A 22,442-nucleotide genomic window follows, 5' to 3' on the forward strand; every position below is an offset into this window, starting at 1 on the left:
AAGTGAAGTAACCAAATAGTTGTGCAGGGGAAATGAGGTAGAATTGTGAGAGAAAGTAGAGAGGGAATCTAGTAATCTCTCATAGGACTAGGAGGGAGCACACTGTATCAGGGCTGTGCGCGCTAGCCTTTGCTAGTTCTGTTGGAGAGATATGCTGGTTCTCAACACGTTACATGCATGCTTTTTCTTCTCAGGAGACATATCTGACCGCACCTGAAAAGCTGATTTGGCATTTCCATGTTTAAATTGAGGCCTAATAATTCTGTGAAGCTCACCGAGAAATACGGGAATTTTCAGAAGGCACCAGTGTTTGACTGTTTACTTTTCTTTGGGTTGGAGAGAGGGAGAATTTTGTCCCTTATTTTTAAAGCGGGTGCGTTTTCTCATGCTCATGCATGGATATAATTTCTGCGGTGGGTTCATCTGGAGGAAGTTTTTGTTGACACGTTGTTTCTACAATTCACGCCTGTTGCTAACCACCAATATCTCTCTCCTCCTCCTCTCTCTCCCCCTCCTCCCTCTCTCTCTCCCTCTCTCTCCCCCCTCCTCCCTCTCTCTCCCCCCTCCTCCCTCTCTCTTCCCCCCTCCTCCCTCTCGCTTCCCCCCTCCTCCCTCTCTCTTCCCCCCTCCTCCCTCTCTCTTCCCCCCTCCTCCCTCTCTCCCCCCCCTCCTCCCTCTCTCTCCCCCCCTCCTCCCTCTCTCTCCCCCCTCCTCCCTCTCTCTCACCCCCTCCTCCCTCTCTCTCACCCCCTCCTCCCTCTCTCTCCCCCCTCCTCCCTCTCTCTCCCCTCTCTCTCCCCCCTCCTCCCTCTCTCTCCCCCCCTCCTCCCTCTCTCTCCCCCTCCTCCCTCTCTCTCCCCCCTCCTCCCTCTCCCCCCCCCCCCCCTCCTCCCTCTCTCTCCCCCCTCCTCCCTCTCTCTCCCCCCTCCTCCCTCTCTCTCCCCCTCCTCCCTCTCTCTCTCCCCCTCCTCCCTCTCTCTCCCCCCTCCTCCCTCTCTCTCCACCCCTCTCCTCCCTCTCTCCACCCCTCTCCTCCCTCTCTCCACCCCTCTCCTCCCTCTCTCCACCTCACCTTCCCCCTCCTCCCTCTCTCCACCTCACCTTCCCCCTCATCCATCTCTCCCCCTCACATTCCCCCTCCTCCTTCTCTCCCCCTCACCTTCCCCCTCCTCCTTCTCCCCCCCCCTCACCTTCCCCCTCCTCCTTCTCTCCCTCTATCCTTCTTTTCAATTATTAACTATTCTCTAGCTGACTAGGCAGCGCTTGGTGGATGCGGATGGCATCATCAACCCGGTGGCATTTTACATTTACCTGACTGCGTGGGTCAGCAACGACCCGGTGGCGTACGCAGCCTCGCAGGCCAACATACGGCCCCACCCCCCGGAGTGGCTCCATGACCGCACAGACTCCATGCTCGAGACACAGCTCAGCAGTGAGTGACCGATCACAGCACACTTTACTACCACAAACACCTTTCAATGGCCAATCATATCAGACACGCTTTTTTGCTCTCAATAATTATTTAGCACACTGGCCTACATATTTGTCAATTGAATTAAAAAAGACTAAGACTTTATTTAAGAAGTGTGCAGGAACTGTTTTTTTCTGCCTCTGGTACCTCTGGTAGCTCATACTGCTTTAAGGTGACATGGAACTATCCATCTGTTTGTATCGCTAAACACACTCATATACATTTATGAACTACTTGTTATGTTTTGTGGCCTAACTATTCCATGGGTCATTTCACCTTGAGTATAACATTTTACTTATTTTGCTCAACTTCACTTCCATAGGCTTTTATTACATTTGAGCTGCAGTTATTTTAGAGTACATGTTTGTGCCATTCCATCTGTGGAGTTAATTACTCATATCTACTTTCTGGTTTTAACTGAGGTAGTTTACAGTATACTGAGCTGTGTGTGTGTGGGGGGGGGATAGCACGCTGTGGTACTCTAATGGTGCCTGTGGTGAATGTCATAACTCTTACCACAACAGGCCGCTATGGATCACACACACACACACACACACACTTAAAACTCTGTGACCCCAGAACTGCCTACACCCTGTTCTCATTTCCTTACCACACACACACACAGAGAGTGCGCGCACACAAAGGAAAGGGAAAGACAATTATTGGGAAAGAGAAAGAGAGGAAAAGGGTGTGAGAAAGAGAGTGAGGGAAAAGAGGGTGGACAGGAGAGGGGAAGGAAGCAAGCATGGGAAAGAGAGAGAGAGGCTGCCTTTGCATTACAGGGGGAAGATGTGATTGGATAACAAGCAGTGAGTGTAAATATGATTGGCTAATCAGGGTAGAGTGCTTGGCTGTACAGGAACCCCCTGGAGCAGAGCAATGTTGGCAGAGCTCCAACTCCCAGTCCTAATGGACATTTGTAGTGGAGATTATAATGGGCCAAACCATGTTAGCAAGTAGTGCTGGCTGACCCTCCAGGCACTAGAAAGCACACACACACACACGCCACAGAGAGTCTTTGCGGTGTCATTTCTGGGATGTTTTTGATCAGACTTATGTTTTTGAAAGAAAAGTCCTAGGCAAAACAATATGGACTGGATTTTATAGTGTGAGTGTGGTGGGTATAAGATATTATAGTGGGGGTGTGGTGAGTATAACATATTATAGTGGGGGTGTGGTGGGTATAAGATATTATAGTGGGGGTGTGGTGAGTATGACATATTATAGTGGGAGTGTGGTGGGTATGACATATTATAATGGGGCTGTGGTGGGTATAAGATATTATAGTGGGGGTGTGGTGGGTATAAGATATTATAGTGGGGGTGTGGTGGGTATATCAAATCAAATCAAATCAAATCATGACATGATATTATAGTGGGGGTGTGGTGGGTATAACATATTATAGTGGGGGTGTGGTGGGTATAACATATTATAGTGGGGGTGTGGTGGGTATAACATATTATAGTGGGGGTGTGGTGTGTTTAACATATTATAGTGGGGGTGTGGTGGGTATAAGATATTATAGTGGGGGTGTGGTGGGTATAAGATATTATAGTGGGGGTGTGGTGGATTTAAGATATTATAGCGGGGTGTGGTGGGTATATGATATTATAGTGGGGGTGTGGTGGGTATATGATATTATAGTGGGGGTGTGGTGGGTATATGATATTATAGTGGGGATGTGGTGGGTATATGATATTATAGTGGGGGTGTGGTGGGTATAACATATTATAGTGGGGGTGTGGTGGGTATAACATATTATAGTGGGGGTGTGGTGTGTTTAACATATTATAGTGGGGGTGTGGTGGGTATAACAAATTATAGTGGGGGTGTGGTGGGTATAGGATATTATAGTGGGCTGTGGTGGGTATAAGATATTATAGTGGGGGTGTGGTGGGTATAAGATATTATAGTGGGGGTGTGGTGGGTATAAGATATTATAGTGGGGGTGTGGTGGGTATAAGATATTATAGTGGGGGTGTGGTGGGTATAAGATATTATAGCGGGGTGTGGTGGGTTTAAGATATTATAGCGGGGTGTGGTGGGTATATGATATTATAGTGGGGGTGTGGTGGGTATATGATATGATAGTGGGGGTGTGGTGGGTATATGATATTATAGTGGGGGTGTGGTGGGTATAAGATATTATAGTGGGGGTGTGGTGGGTATAAGATATTATAGTGGGGGTGTGGTGGGTATAAGATATTATAGTGTCTTGGGTATAAGATATTATATTGTGGTGTTTTGGGTATAAGATATTATATTTGAGTGTGGTGGGTATAAGATATTATAGTGTGATGGGTAAAATATATTATAGTTGTGTGTGGTTGGTATAAGATATTATAGGGGGGGTGTGGTGGGTATAAGATATTATAGTGTCTTGGGTATAAGATATTATATTGTGGTGTTTTGGGTATAAGATATTATATTGGGGTGTGGTGGGTATAACATATTATAGTGGGGGTGTGGTGGGTATAACAAATTATAGTGGGGGTGTGGTGGGTATAAGATATTATAGTGGGGGTGTGGTGGGTATAAGATATTATAGTGGGGGTGTGGTGGGTATAAGATATTATAGTGTCTTGGGTATAAGATATTATATTGTGGTGTTTTGGGTATAAGATATTATATTGGGGTGTGGTGGGTATAAGATATTATAGTGGGGGTGTGGTGGGTATAAGATATTATAGTGGGGGTGTGGTGGGTATAAGATATTATAGTGTGGTGGGTATAAGATATTATATTGGGGTGAAGTGGGTATATGATATTATGTGTGGTGGGTATAAAATATTATATTGTGGTGTGGTGGGTATAAGATATTATAGTGGGGGTGTGGTGGGTATAAGATATTATAGTGGGGGTGTGGTGGGTATAAGATATTATAGTGGGGGTGTGGTGGGTATAAGATATTATATTGTGGTGTTTTGGGTATAAGATATTATATTGTGGTGTGGTGGGTATAAGATATTATAGTGTGGTGTTTTGGGTATAAGATATTATAGTGGGGGTGTGGTGGGTATAAGATATTATATTGTGGTGTTTTGGGTATAAGATATTATATTGTGGTGTTTTGGGTATAAGATATTATATTGTGGTGTTTTGGGTATAAGATATTATAGCGGGGTGTGGTGGGTTTAAGATATTATAGCGGGGTGTGGTGGGTATATGATATTATAGTGGGGGTGTGGTGGGTATATGATATGATAGTGGGGGTGTGGTGGGTATATGATATTATAGTGGGGGTGTGGTGGGTATAAGATATTATAGTGGGGGTGTGGTGGGTATAAGATATTATAGTGGGGGTGTGGTGGGTATAAGATATTATATTGTGGTGTTTTGGGTATAAGATATTATATTTGAGTGTGGTGGGTATAAGATATTATAGTGTGATGGGTAAAATATATTATAGTTGTGTGTGGTTGGTATAAGATATTATAGTGGGGGTGTGGTGGGTATAAGATATTATAGTGTCTTGGGTATAAGATATTATATTGTGGTGTTTTGGGTATAAGATATTATATTTGAGTGTGGTGGGTATAAGATATTATATTTGAGTGTGGTGGGTATAAGATATTATAGTGTGATGGGTAAAATATATTATAGTTGTGTGTGGTTGGTACAGTGCCTTGCGAAAGTATTCGGCCCCCTTGAACTTTGCGACCTTTTGCCTCATTTCAGGCATCAAACATAAAGATATAAAACTGTATTTTTTTGTGAAGAATCAACAACAAGTGGGACACAATCATGAAGTGGAACGACATTTATTGGATATTTCAAACTTTTTTAACAAATCAAAAACTGAAAAATGGGGCGTGCAAAATGATTCAGCCCCTTTACTTTCAGTGCAGCAAACACTCTCCAGAAGTTCAGTGAGGATCTCGGAATGATCCAATGTTGACCTAAATGACTAATGATGATAAATACAATCCACCTGTGTGTAATCAAGTCTCCGTATAAATGCACCTGCACTGTGATAGTCTCAGAGGTCCGTTAAAAGCGCAGAGAGCATCATGAAGAACAAGGAACACACCAGGCAGATCCGAGATACTGTTGTGAAGAAGTTTAAAGCCGGATTTGGATACAAAAAGATTTCCCAAGCTTTAAACATCCCAAGGAGCACTGTGCAAGCGATAATATTGAAATGGAAGGAGTATCAGACCACTGCAAATCTACCAGGACCTGGCCGTCCCTCTAAACTTTCAGCTCATACAAGGAGAAGACTGATCAGAGATGCAGCCAAGAGGCCCATGATCACTCTGGATGAACTTCAGAGATCTACAGCTGAGGTGGGAGACTCTGTCCATAGGACAACAATCAGTCGTATATTGCACAAATCTGGCCTTTATGGAAGAGTGGCAAGAAGAAAGCCATTTCTTAAAGATATCCATAAAAAGTGTTGTTTAAAGTTTGCCACAAGCCACCTGGGAGACACACCAAACATGTGGAAGAAGGTGCTCTGGTCAGATGAAACCAAAATTGAACTTTTTGGCAACAATGCAAGACGTTATGTTTGGCGTAAAAGCAACACAGCTGAACACACCATCCCCACTGTCAAACATGGTGGTGGCAGCATCATGGTTTGGGCCTGCTTTTCTTCAGCAGGGACAGGGAAGATGGTTAAAATTGATGGGAAGATGGATGGAGCCAAATACAGGACCATTCTGGAAGAAAACCTGATGGAGTCTGCAAAAGACCTGAGACTGGGACGGGGATTTGTCTTCCAACAAGACAATGATCCAAAACATAAAGCTAAATCTACAATGGAATGGTTCAAAAATAAACATATCCAGGTGTTAGAATGGCCAAGTCAAAGTCCAGACCTGAATCCAATCGAGAATCTGTGGAAAGAACTGAAAACTGCTGTTCACAAATGCTCTCCATCCAACCTCACTGAGCTCGAGCTGTTTTGCAAGGAGGAGTGGGAAAAAATTTCAGTCTCTCGATGTGCAAATCTGATAGAGGCACACCCCAAGCGACTTACAGCTGTAATCGCAGCAAAAGGTGGCGCTACAAAGTATTAACTTAAGGGGGCCGAATAATTTTGCACTCCCAATTTTTCATTTTTTGATTTGTTAAAAAAGTTTGAAATATCCAATAAATGTCGTTCCACTTCATGATTGTGTCCCACTTGTTGTTGATTCTTCACAAAAAAATACAGTTTTATATCTTTATGTTTGATGCCTGAAATGTGGCAAAAGGTCGCAAAGTTCAAGGGGGCCGAATACTTTCGCAAGGCACTGTATAAGATATTATAGTGGTGGTGTGGTGGGTATAAGATATTATAGTGGGGGTGTGGTGGGTATAAGATATTATAGTGGGTGTGTGGTGGGTATAATATATTATAGTGTCTTGGGTATAAAATATTATATTGTGGTGTGGTGGGTATAAGATATTATAGTGGTGGTGTGGTGGGTATAAGATATTATATTGGGGTGTGGTGGGTATAAGATATTATAGTGGTGGTGTGGTGGGTATAAGATATTATATTGGGGTGTGGTGGGTATAAGATATTATAGTGGGGGTGTGGTGGGTATAAGATATTATAGTGGTGGTGTGGTGGGTATAAGATATTATAGTGGGGGTGTGGTGGGTATAAGATATTATATTGTGGTGTGGTGGGTATAAGATATTATAGTGGGGGTGTGGTGGGTATAAGATATTATAGTGGGGGTGTGGTGGGTATAAGATATTATAGTGGTGGTGTGGTGGGTATAAGATATTATATTGTGGTGTGGTGGGTATAAGATATTATGGTGTGGTGGGTATAAGATATTATATTGTGGTGTGGTGGGTATGTGATATTATGGTGTGGTGGGTATAAGATATTATAGCGGGGGTGAGGTGGGTATAATATATTTCAGTGGGGTGTGGTCAGTATAATATATTATAGTGTGGTGAGGTGGGTGTAAAATTTTTATAAAGGGGTGTTGTGGGTATAAGGAAGCTGAGGGCACATGACGTGACATGGGGAGAATGACTTTAGTTTAGAACATGTGTCTTAGAGAGAGAGAGATGATGATGATGATGATTCAGGTTGTAATAGTATCAACTTCTGGCCTGCTGTCATTAGCCCATCACTAGGCTGAGGCTGGAGAGAATGGATCCCCCCCACACACTCTTACACGCACACATACATGTCAGTATCTACCAAGGCTCATGGGACCATGTTCTAGATCTGCTCACCAGCCAGTCCTGATATTAATTTGTGTGGTGAGGCAAAGTGAGTTGGTGCTGAAACATGGTGCACTTGTTTGAACTCTACCGTTCTTGCACCTTTTCAAAACCTCTACCCCCCCCTCTCTGTCTAGTTCCTGCTGCCGAGCCCATCGAATATGCACAGTTTCCATTCTACCTCAACGGGCTCCGCGAGACCCCCCAGTTTGTGGAGGCCATCGAGTCGGTGCGAGCCATCTGCAGTAACTACAGCCGCCAGGGCCTACCCAGCTACCCCAACGGCTACCCCTTCCTCTTCTGGGAGCAGTACGTAGGCCTCAGACACTGGCTGCTGTTCTCCATCAGCGTGGTGCTAGCCTGCACCTTCCTCGTCTGTGCCCTCTTTCTGCTCAACCCCTGGACTGCCAGCATCATCGTGAGTACTCACAGGCTAACGCAGAGAGATACACACACACACTCAGAGAGATGCACACACAGATGCATACAGCCACCCTTTGCCTTGACGACAGCTTTATACACTCTTGGCATTCTCTCAACCAGCTTCAAGTGGAATGCTTTTCCAATAGTCTTGAAGGAGTTCTCACATATCCTGAGCACTTGTTGGCTGCTTTTCCTTCACTCTGCGGTACAACTCATCCCAAACCATCTCAATTGGATTGAGTTCAGGTGATTGTGGAGGCCTGGCTTCTGATGTAGCACTCCATCACTCTCCTTCTTAGTCAAGTAGCCCTTACACAGCCTGGAGGTGTGTTGGGTCATTGTCCTGTTGAAAAATAAGTGATAGTCCAAATAAGTGCAAACCAGACGGGAAGGCGTATCGTTGCAGAATGCTGTGGTAGCAATGCTGGTTTAGTGTGCCTTGAATTCTAAATAAATCTCTGACAATGTCACCAGCAAAGCACCATCACACCTCTTCCTCACGTACGGAGATCAGCCAATCACCTACTCTGCGTCTCACAAAGACACAGCGGTTGGAACCAAAAATCTCAAATTTGGATTCATTAGACCAAAGGACAGATTTCCAACAGTCTTATGTCCATTGCTCGTGTTTCTTGGCCCAAGCAAGTCTCTTCTTATTATTGGTGTCCTTTAGAAGTTGTTTCTTGACAGCAATTCAACCATGAAGGCCTGATTCACGCAGTCTCTGAACAGTTGATGTTGAGATGTGTGTGTTTATTGAACTCTGTGAAGGATTTATTTGGGCTGCAATTTCTGAGGCTTGTAACTCTAATAAAGTTTTCCTCTGCAGCAGAGGTAACTCTGGGTCTTCCTTTCCTGTGGTGATCCTCATGAGAGAGAGTTTCATCATAGCACTTGATGGTTTTTGCGACTACACTTGAAGAAACTTGAACATTTCTTGACATTTTCGGCATTGACTGTTCTTCATGTCTTAAAGTAATGATGAACTGTCGTTTCTCTCTTCTTATTTGAGCTGTTCTTGACATAATATGCTCTTGGTCTTTTACCAAATAGGGCTATCTTCTGTATACCACCCCTACCTTGTCACAACACAACTGATTGGCTCAAGTAGGAAATAAAGGCACACCTGTTAATTAAAATGCATTCCAGGTGACTACCTCATGAAGCTAGGTCGCAATTGTAAATGAGAACTTGTTCTCAACTTGCCTACCTGGTTAAATAAAGGTGAAATAAATAAAAAGCTGGTTGAGAGAATGCCGAGAGTGTGCAAAGCTGTCATCAAGGCAAAGGGTGACTACTTTGAAGAATCTAAAATATGTTTTCATTTGCTTAAAACTTTTTTGGTTACTACAAGATTCCATATGTGTTATTCCATAGTTTTGAAGTATTCACTATTATTCTACAATGTAGAAAATAGTAAAAATAAAGAAACCCTTGAATGAGTAGGTGTGTCCAAACTATCGACTGGTACTGTATATATGAATTAAAAAAATAAGAAATTACCAAAGTTACAATAGATTGCCATAGATTTTCTGTTAATTACCCAAATTCCTGAAAATTCCGGTAATTTAGGTAAATTACCAGTAGCTTTGCAACCCTACTCATGTGAATGCACACACATGCAAACACACACACATTCTAAAGCGGCATTCTTTTTGCATTGAATATATGGGCAGAATGTGTGTTGACATCATATATCAGTATAAAGTCCATTTTCATAAATCTGTCAGATTATACTCCTGTAAAAGGAGACTTCCTTATTACAGAACATTCCAATCCATCAGTTTTAAACCTCCACTCCCATACACTGTGTGACTGTGGGAGTGTGGAGAGGAGAGAGAGGAAGGTGTGGAGGAGAGGGAGGGGATGAAGTGTGTGGAGGAGAAGAGAAGGTTGGTGAGTAGTGGTGAGTGGAGGAGAGGGAAAGGGGGACAGGAGTGGTGAGTGGAGGAGAGGGAAAGGAGGACAGGAGTGGTGAGTGGAGGAGTGGTGAGTGGAGGAGAGGGAAAGGAGGACAGGAGTGGTGAGTGGAGGAGTAGTGGTGAGTGGAGGAGAGGGGAAAGGAGGACAGGAGTGGTGAGTAGTGGTGAGTGGAGGAGAGGGGAAAGGAGGACAGGAGTGGTGAGTGGAGGAGAGGGAAAGGAGGACAGGATTGGTGAGTGGAGGAGAGGAGTGGTGAGTGGAGGAGAGGGAAAGGAGGACAGTTGTGGTGAGTGAATGAGAGGAGTGGTGAGTGGAGGAGAGGGAAAGGAGGACAGGAGTGGTGAGTGGAGGAGAGGGAAAGGAGGACAGGACAGGAGTGGTGAGTGGAGGAGTGGAGTGGAGGCGAGGAAAGGGAGGGAAGGAAGGATAGGAGTGGTGAGTGGAGGAGAGGGATGGGAGAAGTGAGTGGAGGAGAGTGAAAGGAGGAGAGGGAGGAAGGAGAAGAGTGGTGAGTTGAGGAGAGGGAAGGAAAGGGAAGAGTGGTGGGGGAAGGGAAGAGACGGGAGGGAGGGAGGAGAAGAGAGATGGGGAGTGGAGGAGAGGAGATCATGCTGCTGTGTTTTTCTAGCCCAGTCCTGTCCCAGTGTTTATCTTGTGCTGTTGTGTTTAGTCTACTCTGTCTCTCCCAGAAACTGACCTAAAATAAATGGGGATAGGACACAAGTTACCCAAGCAACCCCCACTCCCACCTAAAATACAGCCCGTTTCCCTATTTCTCTCCTACACATGTGCTGTAGGGGTTTCCAGTGATACACACATGCACTCACAGAGTTAATTTGGAAATTATTCAGAACTCTTGACCTTTTCCACATTTTGTTACATTACAGCCCTATTCTAAAGTGAAAACAGTTTTATTGACATTTTTACAAATGTATAAAAATGAAATACCTTATTTACATAAGGTGCATCTTGTTTCCATTGATCATCCTTGAGATGTATACTCCAATCAAGTTGTAGAAACCTGTGGTGAATTCAATTAATTGGACATGATTTGGAAATGCACATATCTGTCTATATAAGGTCCACAGTTGACAGTGCATGATCAGAGCAAAAACCAAGCCATGAGGTCGAAGGAATTGTCCTTAGAGCTCTGAGACAGGATTGTGTCGAGGCACAGATCTGGGGAAGGGTACCAAAAAGTGTATGCAGCATTGAAGGTCCCCAAAAACAGTGGCCTCCATCATTCTTGAATGTAAGAAGTAAGAGAGCTGGCCGCCCAGCCAAACTGAGCAATCAGGGGAGAAGGGCCATGGTCAGGGAGGTGACCAAGAACCTGATGGTCAATCTGACAGTGCTCCAGAGTTTGTCTGTGGTGATGGGAGAACCTTTCAGAAGGACAACCATCTCTGCAGAACTCCACCAATCAGGCCTTTATGGTAGAGTGGCCAGACAGAAGCTAGTCCTCAGTAAAAAGCACATGACAGCCCGAGTTTGCCAAAAGGCACCTAAAGGACTCTCTGACCATAAGAATCAAGTCTGTTGAAACCAAGATTGAAGTTTTTGGCCTGAATGCCAAACGTCTCGTCTGGAGGAAACCTGGCACCATCCCTACGGTGAAGCAATGTGGTGGCAGCATGATATGGGGATGTTTATCAGCAGCAGGGACTGGGAGACTAGTCAGGATCAAGGGAAAGATGTAAGAGAGATCCTTGATAAAAACCTGCTCCAGAACCTCAGACTGGGGCAAAGGTTCACCTTCCAACAGGACAATGACCCTAAGCATACAGCCAAAATACGCAGGAATGGCTTCGGGACAAGTCTCTCAATGTCCTTGAGTTGCCCAGACAGAGCCCGGACTTGAACCAGATCCAACATCTCTGGAGAGACCTGAAAATAGCTGTGCAGCGACGCTCCCCATCCAACCTGACAGAGCTTGAGAGGATCTGCAGAGAACATTGGGAGAAGCTCCAAAAATACAGGTGCCAATCTTGTAGCGTCATACCCAAGAATACTTGAGGCTGTAATCACTGCCAAAGTTGCTTTAACAAAGTACTTTGAGTAAAGTGTCTGAATACTTATGTAAATGTAATATTTCAGTATTTTAATACATTTGCAAAAATTTCTAGAAATCTGCTTTTGCTTTGTCATTATTTTATTTATTTTGAGTCCCATAGGGTGGCGCACAATTGGCCCAGCGTCGTCCGGGCCATCATTGTAAATAAGAATTTCTTCTTAACTGCTTAGTTAGTTTCTTCCTGACTTGCTTAGTTAAATAAAGGTTACACACACACACACACACACCACACTGACCAAGAAGTTATTTTGTTGGTATTTACGTATGTCCCCATTACCAGTAAAACATCATCAAAACCTATTTCTTTCACTTACTTACTGTGCTGTTCCGTTGTTCTGAAGTTTCATTCTCTTAACCAAGATTTCAATGGAACACCATTTGGGTCTTTGCGTGTCAAAAAGATACATGTCAAATAACACTATTTGACGTGTAATCAGAAGTTGCGGTCGAAACAAATGATGCTTTATTACCAATGCGGCATTGGAAACGTATCGTTCGTGGCCGGTGTTTGTTTGTTTGCAGACTTTTTTTGTACAGCTTTGACAGTGCTACTGTATCTTTTTTTGACACGCAAAGACCCAAACGGCGTTCCATAGTATGTATGTCGTGAAGCTAATAGAAGCGACGCTATTATTGTGTAACTCCGGTAGGGCAGCATATGAAAAATAGAGCACTTGGTTGTGTGTACCGGTGCTCGACCAGTCGGTGAAAGCCAACATCTCCCACGACAGAGAACGGTTGATTGTCAAGGGCAATGAATTCCATTATCTTGGCTTTAATGGATTTCGCCTTTGAGTTGTCTCGCTGAAATGTTTTTACTCTTTCAAATGACTGCTCGACTTGTTGACTGCTCGATACACACAGCAGACATTGTGGGCTAGGTTAGGAATGCTGTGTTGCACGTGTAGCGCAAAATATTACGCGACGTCATTACGTCCGTTACCTACGTTACATAGGTATGACATCGTAGCTTTGACATCGTTTTTCACATCGCCATCGGGCTGATACCGATGTTGGCATTTTTAGCTAATATCGTCCGATTCTGATATGTTCACCCGTATATCGTGCATCCCTAGCTGAACCTGTTTTTAATTCTCATTTTCTTTATGGGGGGGCGTGTTTTTATACAATATCACTGGAAATATTTTTTTAAAAGGTCCAAGCGTCTTTGACAGAGGGGATCAAGCTGATTCTATATAATTTTACAGAGGCCAGTTCATGACGGAAGGCTTGCTCATTAAAGTTTTTTAGCAAGCGTCTTATGACAAATCAGGACAGGTCGTTTCACTGCGCAGCCATTATGAACACAGGCTGTAAAACAGTGATCACTAAGGTCATTACAGAAAACATCAGACTGGTACCTATCAGGATTATTTGTGAGGATAACATCAATGAGAGTAGCCTTTTCTGGGTGTTTGGAGTCATACCTTGTGGAATTGGTGATCATCTGAGAAAGATTTAGGAAGTCCCATTGCTTTAGGACTTGGTCAGGTGGTTTATGCATGTCCCAGTTTAGGTCACCTAGCAGGACAAATTCAGACTTAATGTAAGGGGCCAGGAGAGAGCTTAGGGCAGGTAGGGTACAGGCCGATGCAGATGGAGGACGATAGCACCCAGCAACAGTCAACAAAGAGCTATTTGGAAGATTAATGCTTAAAACAGCAAATGAAAATGTTTGGGGACAGACTTAGTGGAGACAACCCGGCACACTGAAGGTGATCCTTGGTAAAGATTGCCACTCCCACACCTTTGGAAGATCTGTCTTGCCGAAAAAGGTTATAACAAGAAAGGTTAACATCAGTGTTCAAAACACTCTTTCTTAACCACGTCTCAGTAATGACCAACACATCTGGATAGGAGCTGTGAACCCACACTTTCAGTTGACTAATTTTATGTAATAAGCTTCTAGTGTTAACGTGCAGAAAACCCAGGCTTTTACGAGAGCAGAAATCAGTGAGGCAGATATCAGATAACAAGTCAGAATTGGGGCTAGCAACAGTAGATGGGCCAGGGTGTACATGCACAGAGCTCTGCAGTTTTGATTTTTGCCATCTGAATGTGCATCAGATGGCAACAAGATCATTTTGTACAGCAATTTCATCGGGTAGCATGAAAAAAGAAGCAGGCGAGAGCTGGTTAGAATAGGATGGGCCAAAAGTCTGTGTAACCAATAGAGTCAGAGTCCCGAGTGTGGGAACAAACCGTCTGTCCCACGGTTGGGTGAAGAAAGTTTGTAGTCAATAAAGTATGCAGGAGTCATGAGGCAAATAGCAAAATTAACATTCAAAAATATATAACGACTTGGGGATAGCCATTGTAAGTTCAGAGTCACTCGCCCTAGCAGTGCGTGTGTGCTGGAGGCAAGCGAAAGCTCGGAAGAGATAGGTGAGTGTGGTGGAGGTACCTGTACCAGACAGGGGACAGATCTTCAGGTGGAGTCCAAGCAGCAGTGCAGCAGGCAATGGGAGTAGGTGTCACACCCACTTGGGAGAAGCTTTTATTTCTGGAGGCAGATTTCTTGTATAAAATGCCAGTGAATGATCTCTGAACAGCAGGAGTGGGCTTCAGAGGACGCTTCAAAGACTCCTGTCACTTGTTGGGGTATTATGGGTTATTGTGTGTAGATCGATGTGGGAAAAAACAATTAAATTCATTTGAGAATAAGGCTGTAACATAAAAAGTCAAGGGGTCTGAATACTTTCCAAATGCACTGCATACTGTACAATAATTGTCAATATACTTGGTCAAATAATGGTTACTAAACAGTATTCAGCATGACAGGGCCCATACAATTATCTTTTGAATTTTCCCAAATTCTGTTTTATTTTTCCCGGTTTTGAATTTCGTTCTGTTTTTTTCCTCTCACTAGTACAATTATTCATAGAGAAACAATGAAAATGGATGTTCTGAATCCATGTCAATGATGATCTAGCGACGTTTCTGTTGTTAGGCCTACTGCTGCAGCACGTCATGCCAGATCTTGTAAAACAATTGCCACCCAATTGATACAAATAATCATGATATAGTTCTGCCAGGTAAGGTAAATATTACGTTGTTATGTATAGTATATGTGTTTTATTTGATGACTATCATTTCATTCTAAGTCATCATCTCATCTCTATAGAGCTGCTATCTATGCCGTTTCACAAAATCACTATTTTAGTAGTTCTTCAAAGTAAATAAGGCATGTGACTGCTGATATATCAACCATAAATCACCCAGATCATGCATTGTCAGGTATAGATATCTTGCAAAGCAACTTCTCTCTATCCCTGTCCATCATACATTCTTCTGTCTCTACTCTCCATTTCTGCCTGACACCAGACAGACAGACAGACAGGGGAGTTAAATGGCAGGTGTTGTGTTCCGTTTGTCTTTTTAACCCAGTAGTGGTTAACCAGGTGTGGGATAATGTCAATGTTGCTTTTATTGGGTAGTAGCCGGGAGCGTTATGTTTATGACAGTTTGCAAATGGGAACAAATGGGGAAAATGCATGTACTTTCAGAATTGCTTGGCGAGCTACTCATAGGTGTGCTACGATCTACCTGTTGGAAACCCCTGCTCGAGCTTTACAAACCAAATAAAATGACAAGTTATGGCAGTGCTTCAAGTTGAACCATTTGCTTTGTCCAGACCAGGCCACCAGTATCCTACCTATCCCCTGTGTCCTAACCCCCATAGCCAAACCCTTACCCCTGCCCTTACCCCTTACCCCCAGCTACAGGCCACACACACACTAGTGATGACTTTGACTCCAGGTATCAATTTGTTAAAAACTATGTATATTATCGTTTTTTGCTAGCTCTGGTATTTGTCATCCACATTTTCTCATGATCTCTCTAGTCTGTCTGCAGCAGACTTATAGTTAGCAATATGCTTGGAACATAAAATTGCAATAAAATCGCAGTATCAAAATGTATTGTATTGTGAGAACTCTGGCAATTCCAAGCCCTAACACACACATACACACACATGTTGTTGTTCTTCTTTTCTTGTGGGGACCTAAAATAAATTTCCATTCGAAATCCTATTTTCCCTAACCCGTAACCTAAGTCTAAACCTAACCACTAATCCCTTACCCTAACCCTAATTCTAACCTTCATTTTTACCCTAATCCTAAACCTAACCCCTACATTTAAAATAGCCTTTATCCTAATGGGGATGTGGGAAATGTCCCCACAAAGGAGAATTTTCCTTGTTTTACTGTCCTTGTGGGAACTTCTGAGTATTTTAGGTCCCGACAAGTTTAGAAGGACCAACCCACACACACAGCCCACACATGTTTTGCTGTCTTTTGGATGGGACGTTAAACAGGTGACCTGACTCTCTGAGGTCACTAAATATAACATTGCACTTATTGTAAGAGTAGGGGTGGTGCCATCCATTGTCATGGATAAATTCCCAATCTGGCCCTCATACCATCATGGCCGCCTAATCATCCCCAGCTTCCAATTGGCTCATTCATCTCCTCTCCCCTGTAACTATTCCCCAGGTCGTTGCTGTAAATGAGAATGTGTTCTCAATCAACTTACCTGGTAAAATAAGGGTAAAATAAAACCTTTAAATATCCTTGAGGAGACCCAAAATACATTTCCATTCAAAATGATATTTTCCCTAAACCTAACCTTAACCTCTAACTCTTAACTCTTAACTCTAAACCCTAAACCTAATGGCCTTTGTCCTCATGGGGATGTGGTTCTTGGTTCGAGGGAACATTTTCCTTGTTTTACTATCCTTGTGGGGACTTTGGGGGATTTTGTCTCTGATGACCGTAGAGATGTTTGGATTCATGCTGGGGTTGTTTCCTGCGTTAAAACTGTAGATGGTCTCTAATGATCGTTAACGGTTGTGTTACCGGTTGTGTTGTCTGTTTCAGGTCCTGGTCCTGTCTCTGATGACCGTGGAGCTGTTTGGTATGATGGGGCTGATAGGGATCAAGCTCAGTGCTGTTCCTGTGGTCATCCTCATCGCCTCTGTCGGCATAGGAGTAGAGTTCACTGTACATGTTGCTCTAGTGAGTACACACACACACACAGTCTTTTACTATCCTTGTGGGGACCCAAAATCCTATTTTCTATAAACCCTAACCCAAAACACCTTAACCCCTAACCATAGCATAACCCTAACCATAAACCTAACCCCTAAGCCTAAAATAGCTTAACATAACACACACACAGTGTTTTGTATATTTTCAAATGACATTATAGTTTTTCTGATTAGTTGTGTGTACGTTGCAGGTGTTCCTCACAGCGATAGGGGACCGTAACAGACGGGCAGTGCTGGCGTTAGAACACATGTTTGCTCCTGTGTTGGACGGAGCCTTCTCTACTCTACTAGGAGTCCTCATGCTAGCAGGCTCTGAGTTTGACTTCATCGTCAGGTGAGTGTGACCAGTAGTGGGACACACACACATACACACACACACACAATAACACACATACAGTACACACGCACATGAACACATACAGTCATGCACAAAGACTACATGCACACTCAAATACACATGCACACACTCATGCAAAGAGACTCAAACTCTCTCACACTCTCTACAAGAAAAGCACTAAACAATTTGACATAAACAATTGCATTTATAAGTTGTATTGACAAATGTGAATTAAAAAAATGTCAGCAAAAGCCTGATAACAATGAATTCATATGAATGCTGTAAGTACAGACATTGTTTGCTCAGTGGGAAATGAATGTCAAACTAGTCAGTAACAACTGTGTGGAGTTTGTGACAGCAACTATGTGAGCTTCATGTCCTGGGGTTTCCTGTGATTTTCTATGTAGAAGAACCCCTTACAGTATTATAGACACTATGTCCTGGGGTTTCCTGTGATCTTCTATGTAGAAGAACCCCTTACAGTATTATAGACACTATGTCCTGGGGTTTCCTGTGATCTTATGTGTAGAAGAACCCCTTACAGTATTATAGACACTATGTCCTGGGGTTTCCTGTGATCTTCTATGTAGAAGAACCCCTTACAGTATTATAGACACTATGTCCTGGGGTTTCCTGTGATCTTATGTGTAGAAGAACCCCTTACAGTATTATAGACACTATGTCCTGGGGTTTCCTGTGATCTTCTTTGTAGAAGAACCCCTTACAGTATTATAGACACTATGTCCTGGGGTTTCCTGTGATCTTCTATGTAGACTATGTCCTGGGGTTTCCTGTGATCTTCTGTGTAGAAGAACCCCTTACAGTATTATAGACACTATGTCCTGGGGTTTCCTGTGATCTTCTTTGTCGAAGAACCCCTTACAGTATAATAGACACTGTGTCCTGGGGTTTCCTGTGACCTTCTGTGTAGAAGAACCCCTTACAGTATTATAGACACTATGTCCTGGGGTTTCCTGTGATCTTCTTTGTAGAAGAACCCCTTACAGTATTATAGACACTATGTCAGGGGGTTTCCTGTGATCTTCTTTGTAGAAGAACCCCTTACAGTATTATAGACACTATGTCCTGGGGTTTCCTGTGATCTTCTGTGTAGAAGAACCCCTTACAGTATTATAGACACTATGTCCTGGGGTTTCCTGTGGTCTTCTTTGTAGAAGAACCCCTTACAGTATTATAGACACTATGTCAGGGGGTTTCCTGTGATCTTCTGTGTAGAAGAACCCCTTACCTTCTACCTACCAGCTTGTGAGCGTTATAAAGCTAAACTTGTTACATGTGCGTGTTCGCTCAAACCGTTTGCATTCTACAGGGGCTCCTTCGTGATCCGTCCTTCTCTCACAATCAAAACGTACCGGTGTTAGTGACCCTCACTGGTTAACTAAAGTCCCAGAATGGCACTTGATCCAGACAGCTAAACTCAGCTACTGCTCTGTTCAATCATTCAATATCATTACATTTTACATTTCTTATGTAAAAAATGTTCAGAGACAGCCATGTATGCATTAATGAATCAATTATACAATCGTATATTTGACTTAGTTTTTACCAATCGAACTACTTAACAACATAATGGTAATAATTTATTGGAATGCCAAATCTCCATTGATAAACTGGATGAATCAAGATGTATCCTAGGCCCATTTACATGAATGCATATTCAATAAGAGTGTGCTACAAATTGAGTTACTGAGCTTGTTTTGGCTGATTTCAGTGGATAGAGATCACAGACAATCTGTTTCCCTTCAATTTTGGGACTTATTTTATTGTACTGCTCATCATCATTTGCAGAGAAGTGGCTTATTTTATAAAAGTGTGCGTGGAGGGGGCTAGTGAATTGATGTTGGCTTCAGCTGTCAGCTAGAAAGGAAAGGTAGCCTACAAAGCTGGATGATACTGGTATCTTCTTGCATTGTAAGGTGTTCTAACCTGTATGGACATTATTTTGCGAGCAGTAATGAACAGTTTCAACATTTCTACCTGCCGGTGTCACATTATTCAAGTGTGTTATCTTCTGTGGTGTTTCTGTGGCTTTCTGTGGCGTCAGTCGAGCGTTAAGGCTGTGCCTGAGCCTGCATGTCACACAGGAATCTACCTGAAACACCACTCATCCGTGAAGGCCGCTTTTCCCTCCATCCCTTTCTACTCTCCCCCTCTCTCGCTCTTTCTCTTGCTCTCTCTCTCTCCTTTCTCTTTCTCTCTCGCTCTCTCTCTCTTTCTCTTGCTCTCTCCTTCTGTCTTTCTCTCTCACTCTCTCTCTCTCTGACACACACACACTTCAATGCTACTGTAGTTGAGGGGAAGGATGGGAGAAAAGCAAATGAAAACTAACACGGGGGAGGTGTGAGACAAGGTTCCTATTAAGTGCTAAGCATATTGGCTCTAAATAAAACATGTTCATTGGTAGCACTGCTGCTCTCAATGTTTTTTTAAAGTTAGGAGCACTACATGAAATTTATGAGCACCAGAAAATACATGTAAGATGATTTAAATTGATTGAGATACAGCCTACAGTATATTGGGCCTCTACTTTTGAAGCTCATGTGGTGCACTAGAAATGAATATGTAACACTGTAAAGGCATTTTTCCCATTGAGATGCATTAAATTGAAAATTGTACACTGTCTCTTTAAAAATGTTGGATTTGTGACATGCAAGAGATCTCTCATTCATTGATTGCTATGACCATTAATCTGCTGAAGAACATATCCCTTTTCCTTTCATTCTGTGCCCCAAAGTGTTTGGTTATACTGGTAAAGTTACCAGGTTGTTAGCTAGCTAGCCAATGAGGTAACATGACTGAACAAAGTGTAAACAAATGGTAAATGATGTAAAATGCAATCCCGGCGATCCGCTATGGCAGGGGTACTCGAGTACTATTTGAGAGATCCGGTCACACATTTCCTAAACGGCAAAGGTCCGGATGGATATCATTATTTATCGGCGTAGTAACAAACCCACACGTCGCAACCCATGCGACCCCAAACTGTTCGTACCCCTCTCAAACGGTTCATTCCCACAATTCTCCACATTTTGCATAGGGCTGTGATATTTTTGTTTTAAATCAAATTTCCATTTGTCCATGTCTTACATGTGTTTATGTGATACCAGGGGTTGAAGCCCGGCTAGATTGCTATTAAATATCCAATGGCAAAGACAATATAGGGAAGAGAAAAATTCTGAACAGTTAGTCCTCAGGGTTTTGCCTGCTACATAAGTTCTGTTATACTCACAGACATGATTCAAACAGTTTTAGAAACTTCAGAGTGTTTTCTATCCAAATCTATGAATAATATGCATATCTTATATTCTTGGCATGAGTAGCAGGAAGTTGAAATTGGGCACGCTATTTATCCAAAAGTCAAAATTCTGCCCCCTAGCTTTAAGAGGTTAATTAAATCAAATTTCCATTTGTCCATGTCTTACATGTGTTTATATGATACCAGTGGTTGAAGCCAGACTATTATTCGTATTTTAATATTGTTTTGTAGTCGAGACCTGCAGTCCACCAGTTGGGTATGGGGGCGCTATAGAAAGATACAAATGTTGCGGTGGTTATATGGGTATTTTTACCTGGTTGGGTTACAAGCGAGCCGTTTTCGTTGTAGTAATGGTGCAACCATGACGCTATCGAATCTGCACCCACTGTTTTCTCTAGGGCACTCGGAAACAACGGTACAGCGTAACCTTATCATTAAAACAATCATTATCTGGGAGATATTTTCCCTAGTCTCACAGTGGGTGCTCCCAGAATAAAACTCCCAGAATAAAACTGGTCACACAGCAAAATATTTTGTTGCATATGCGACCAAGTTGATCGCACTTTAGAGCCGTAGTTAAGCAAATCTTGGAACAGTGTCTAGGTTATGTCTGCAGACTACTGTCTAAGTAGCGATTTAAGGAGGAAGTTGTCTAAGGTGGGTGATCTATCTCTTTTAAGCAAATAGGGCCATCTCCACTCATGTGGTCTGGAAACACACACACACCGCCCTGCTCCCTGACCTTGTTATCATGGGGGTCAACGATGGCGTGCTTAGGAGTGAGAGTGCACACACACACACACTAACCCTTCTCATCTCCTCTGGTCCACTTAGTCTCAGTCTCTGTCTCAGGCTATTTGAAGTCTGCGGTATTCTGTGCCTAAAGACTGCAGAATAACAAAACAGCCAACTCCTATTTTTCTTTTCATGCCGAAATAAATGTTTCCCTGACTCTCCTTGTCAACCCCTCAAATGTTTTCACTACAAACAGCTCCAGTGCGGTGTGTGTGTTTGTGTGCGTGCGTGAGTGGGTGGGTGCTTGTGTGTGTGTTCCAGTGTAGATGTGGCTTTAAACCAAGGCAGAAGCTCTGTGAGTTCAGCTACTTTCCCCGTCTTCGTGTTGCGAGAGGAGAGTGGGAAAAGGGAGCGAGGAGAGGATAGGGGGAAAGGGAGAGAGGAGAGGATAGGGGGGAAAGGGAGAGAGGAGAGTGGGAAAAGGGAGCGAGGAGAGGATAGGGGGGAAAGGGAGCGAGGAGAGGATAGGGGGGAAAGGGAGAGAGGAGAGGATAGGGGGAAAGGGAGAGAGGAGAGTGGGAAAAGGGAGCGAGGAGATGATAGGGGGGAAAGGGAGAGAGGAGAGTGGGAAAAGGGAGCGAGGAGAGGATAGGGGGGAAAGGGAGAGAGGAGAGTGGGAAAAGGGAGCGAGGAGAGGATAGGGGGGAAAGGGAGAGAGGAGAGTGGGAAAAGGGGGAGGAAATGGGGAAAGTGAGAGAGGAGTTTGAGGAGGGGGAGGGGGAAAGGGAGAGAGAATAGGGAGGAAAGGGAGAGAGAATAGTGGGGAAAGGGAGAGAGGAGTTTGAGGAGGGGGAGGGGGAAAGGGAGAGATAATAGGGAGGAAAGGGAGAGAGAATATTGGGGAAAGGGAGAGAGAATATTGGGGAAAGGGAGAGAGAATAGTGGGGAAAGGGAGAGAGAATATTGGGGAAAGGGAGAGAATAG

At 43.5% G+C, this 22,442-nt stretch overlaps 1 protein-coding gene across 2 annotated transcripts in view; it reads left to right on the top strand.

Moving 5' to 3' along the window:
- LOC110535101 (protein patched homolog 1) overlaps window positions 1-22,442 on the top strand; it is a 160,113-nt gene that overhangs the window by 129,845 nt on the left and 7,826 nt on the right. For both annotated transcript variants that reach the window (XM_036936202.1, XM_036936201.1), the window contains 4 exons: window positions 1,249-1,432; window positions 7,780-8,060; window positions 16,940-17,077; window positions 17,301-17,443. In XM_036936202.1, the coding sequence (XP_036792097.1) occupies window positions 1,249-1,432; window positions 7,780-8,060; window positions 16,940-17,077; window positions 17,301-17,443 (746 nt within the window). The remainder of the gene's footprint in view (window positions 1-1,248; window positions 1,433-7,779; window positions 8,061-16,939; window positions 17,078-17,300; window positions 17,444-22,442) is intronic.

Source organism: Oncorhynchus mykiss, chromosome 11, assembly GCF_013265735.2.
Source record: "Oncorhynchus mykiss isolate Arlee chromosome 11, USDA_OmykA_1.1, whole genome shotgun sequence".
In the NCBI taxonomy this organism is placed as follows: Eukaryota; Metazoa; Chordata; class Actinopteri; order Salmoniformes; family Salmonidae; genus Oncorhynchus; species Oncorhynchus mykiss.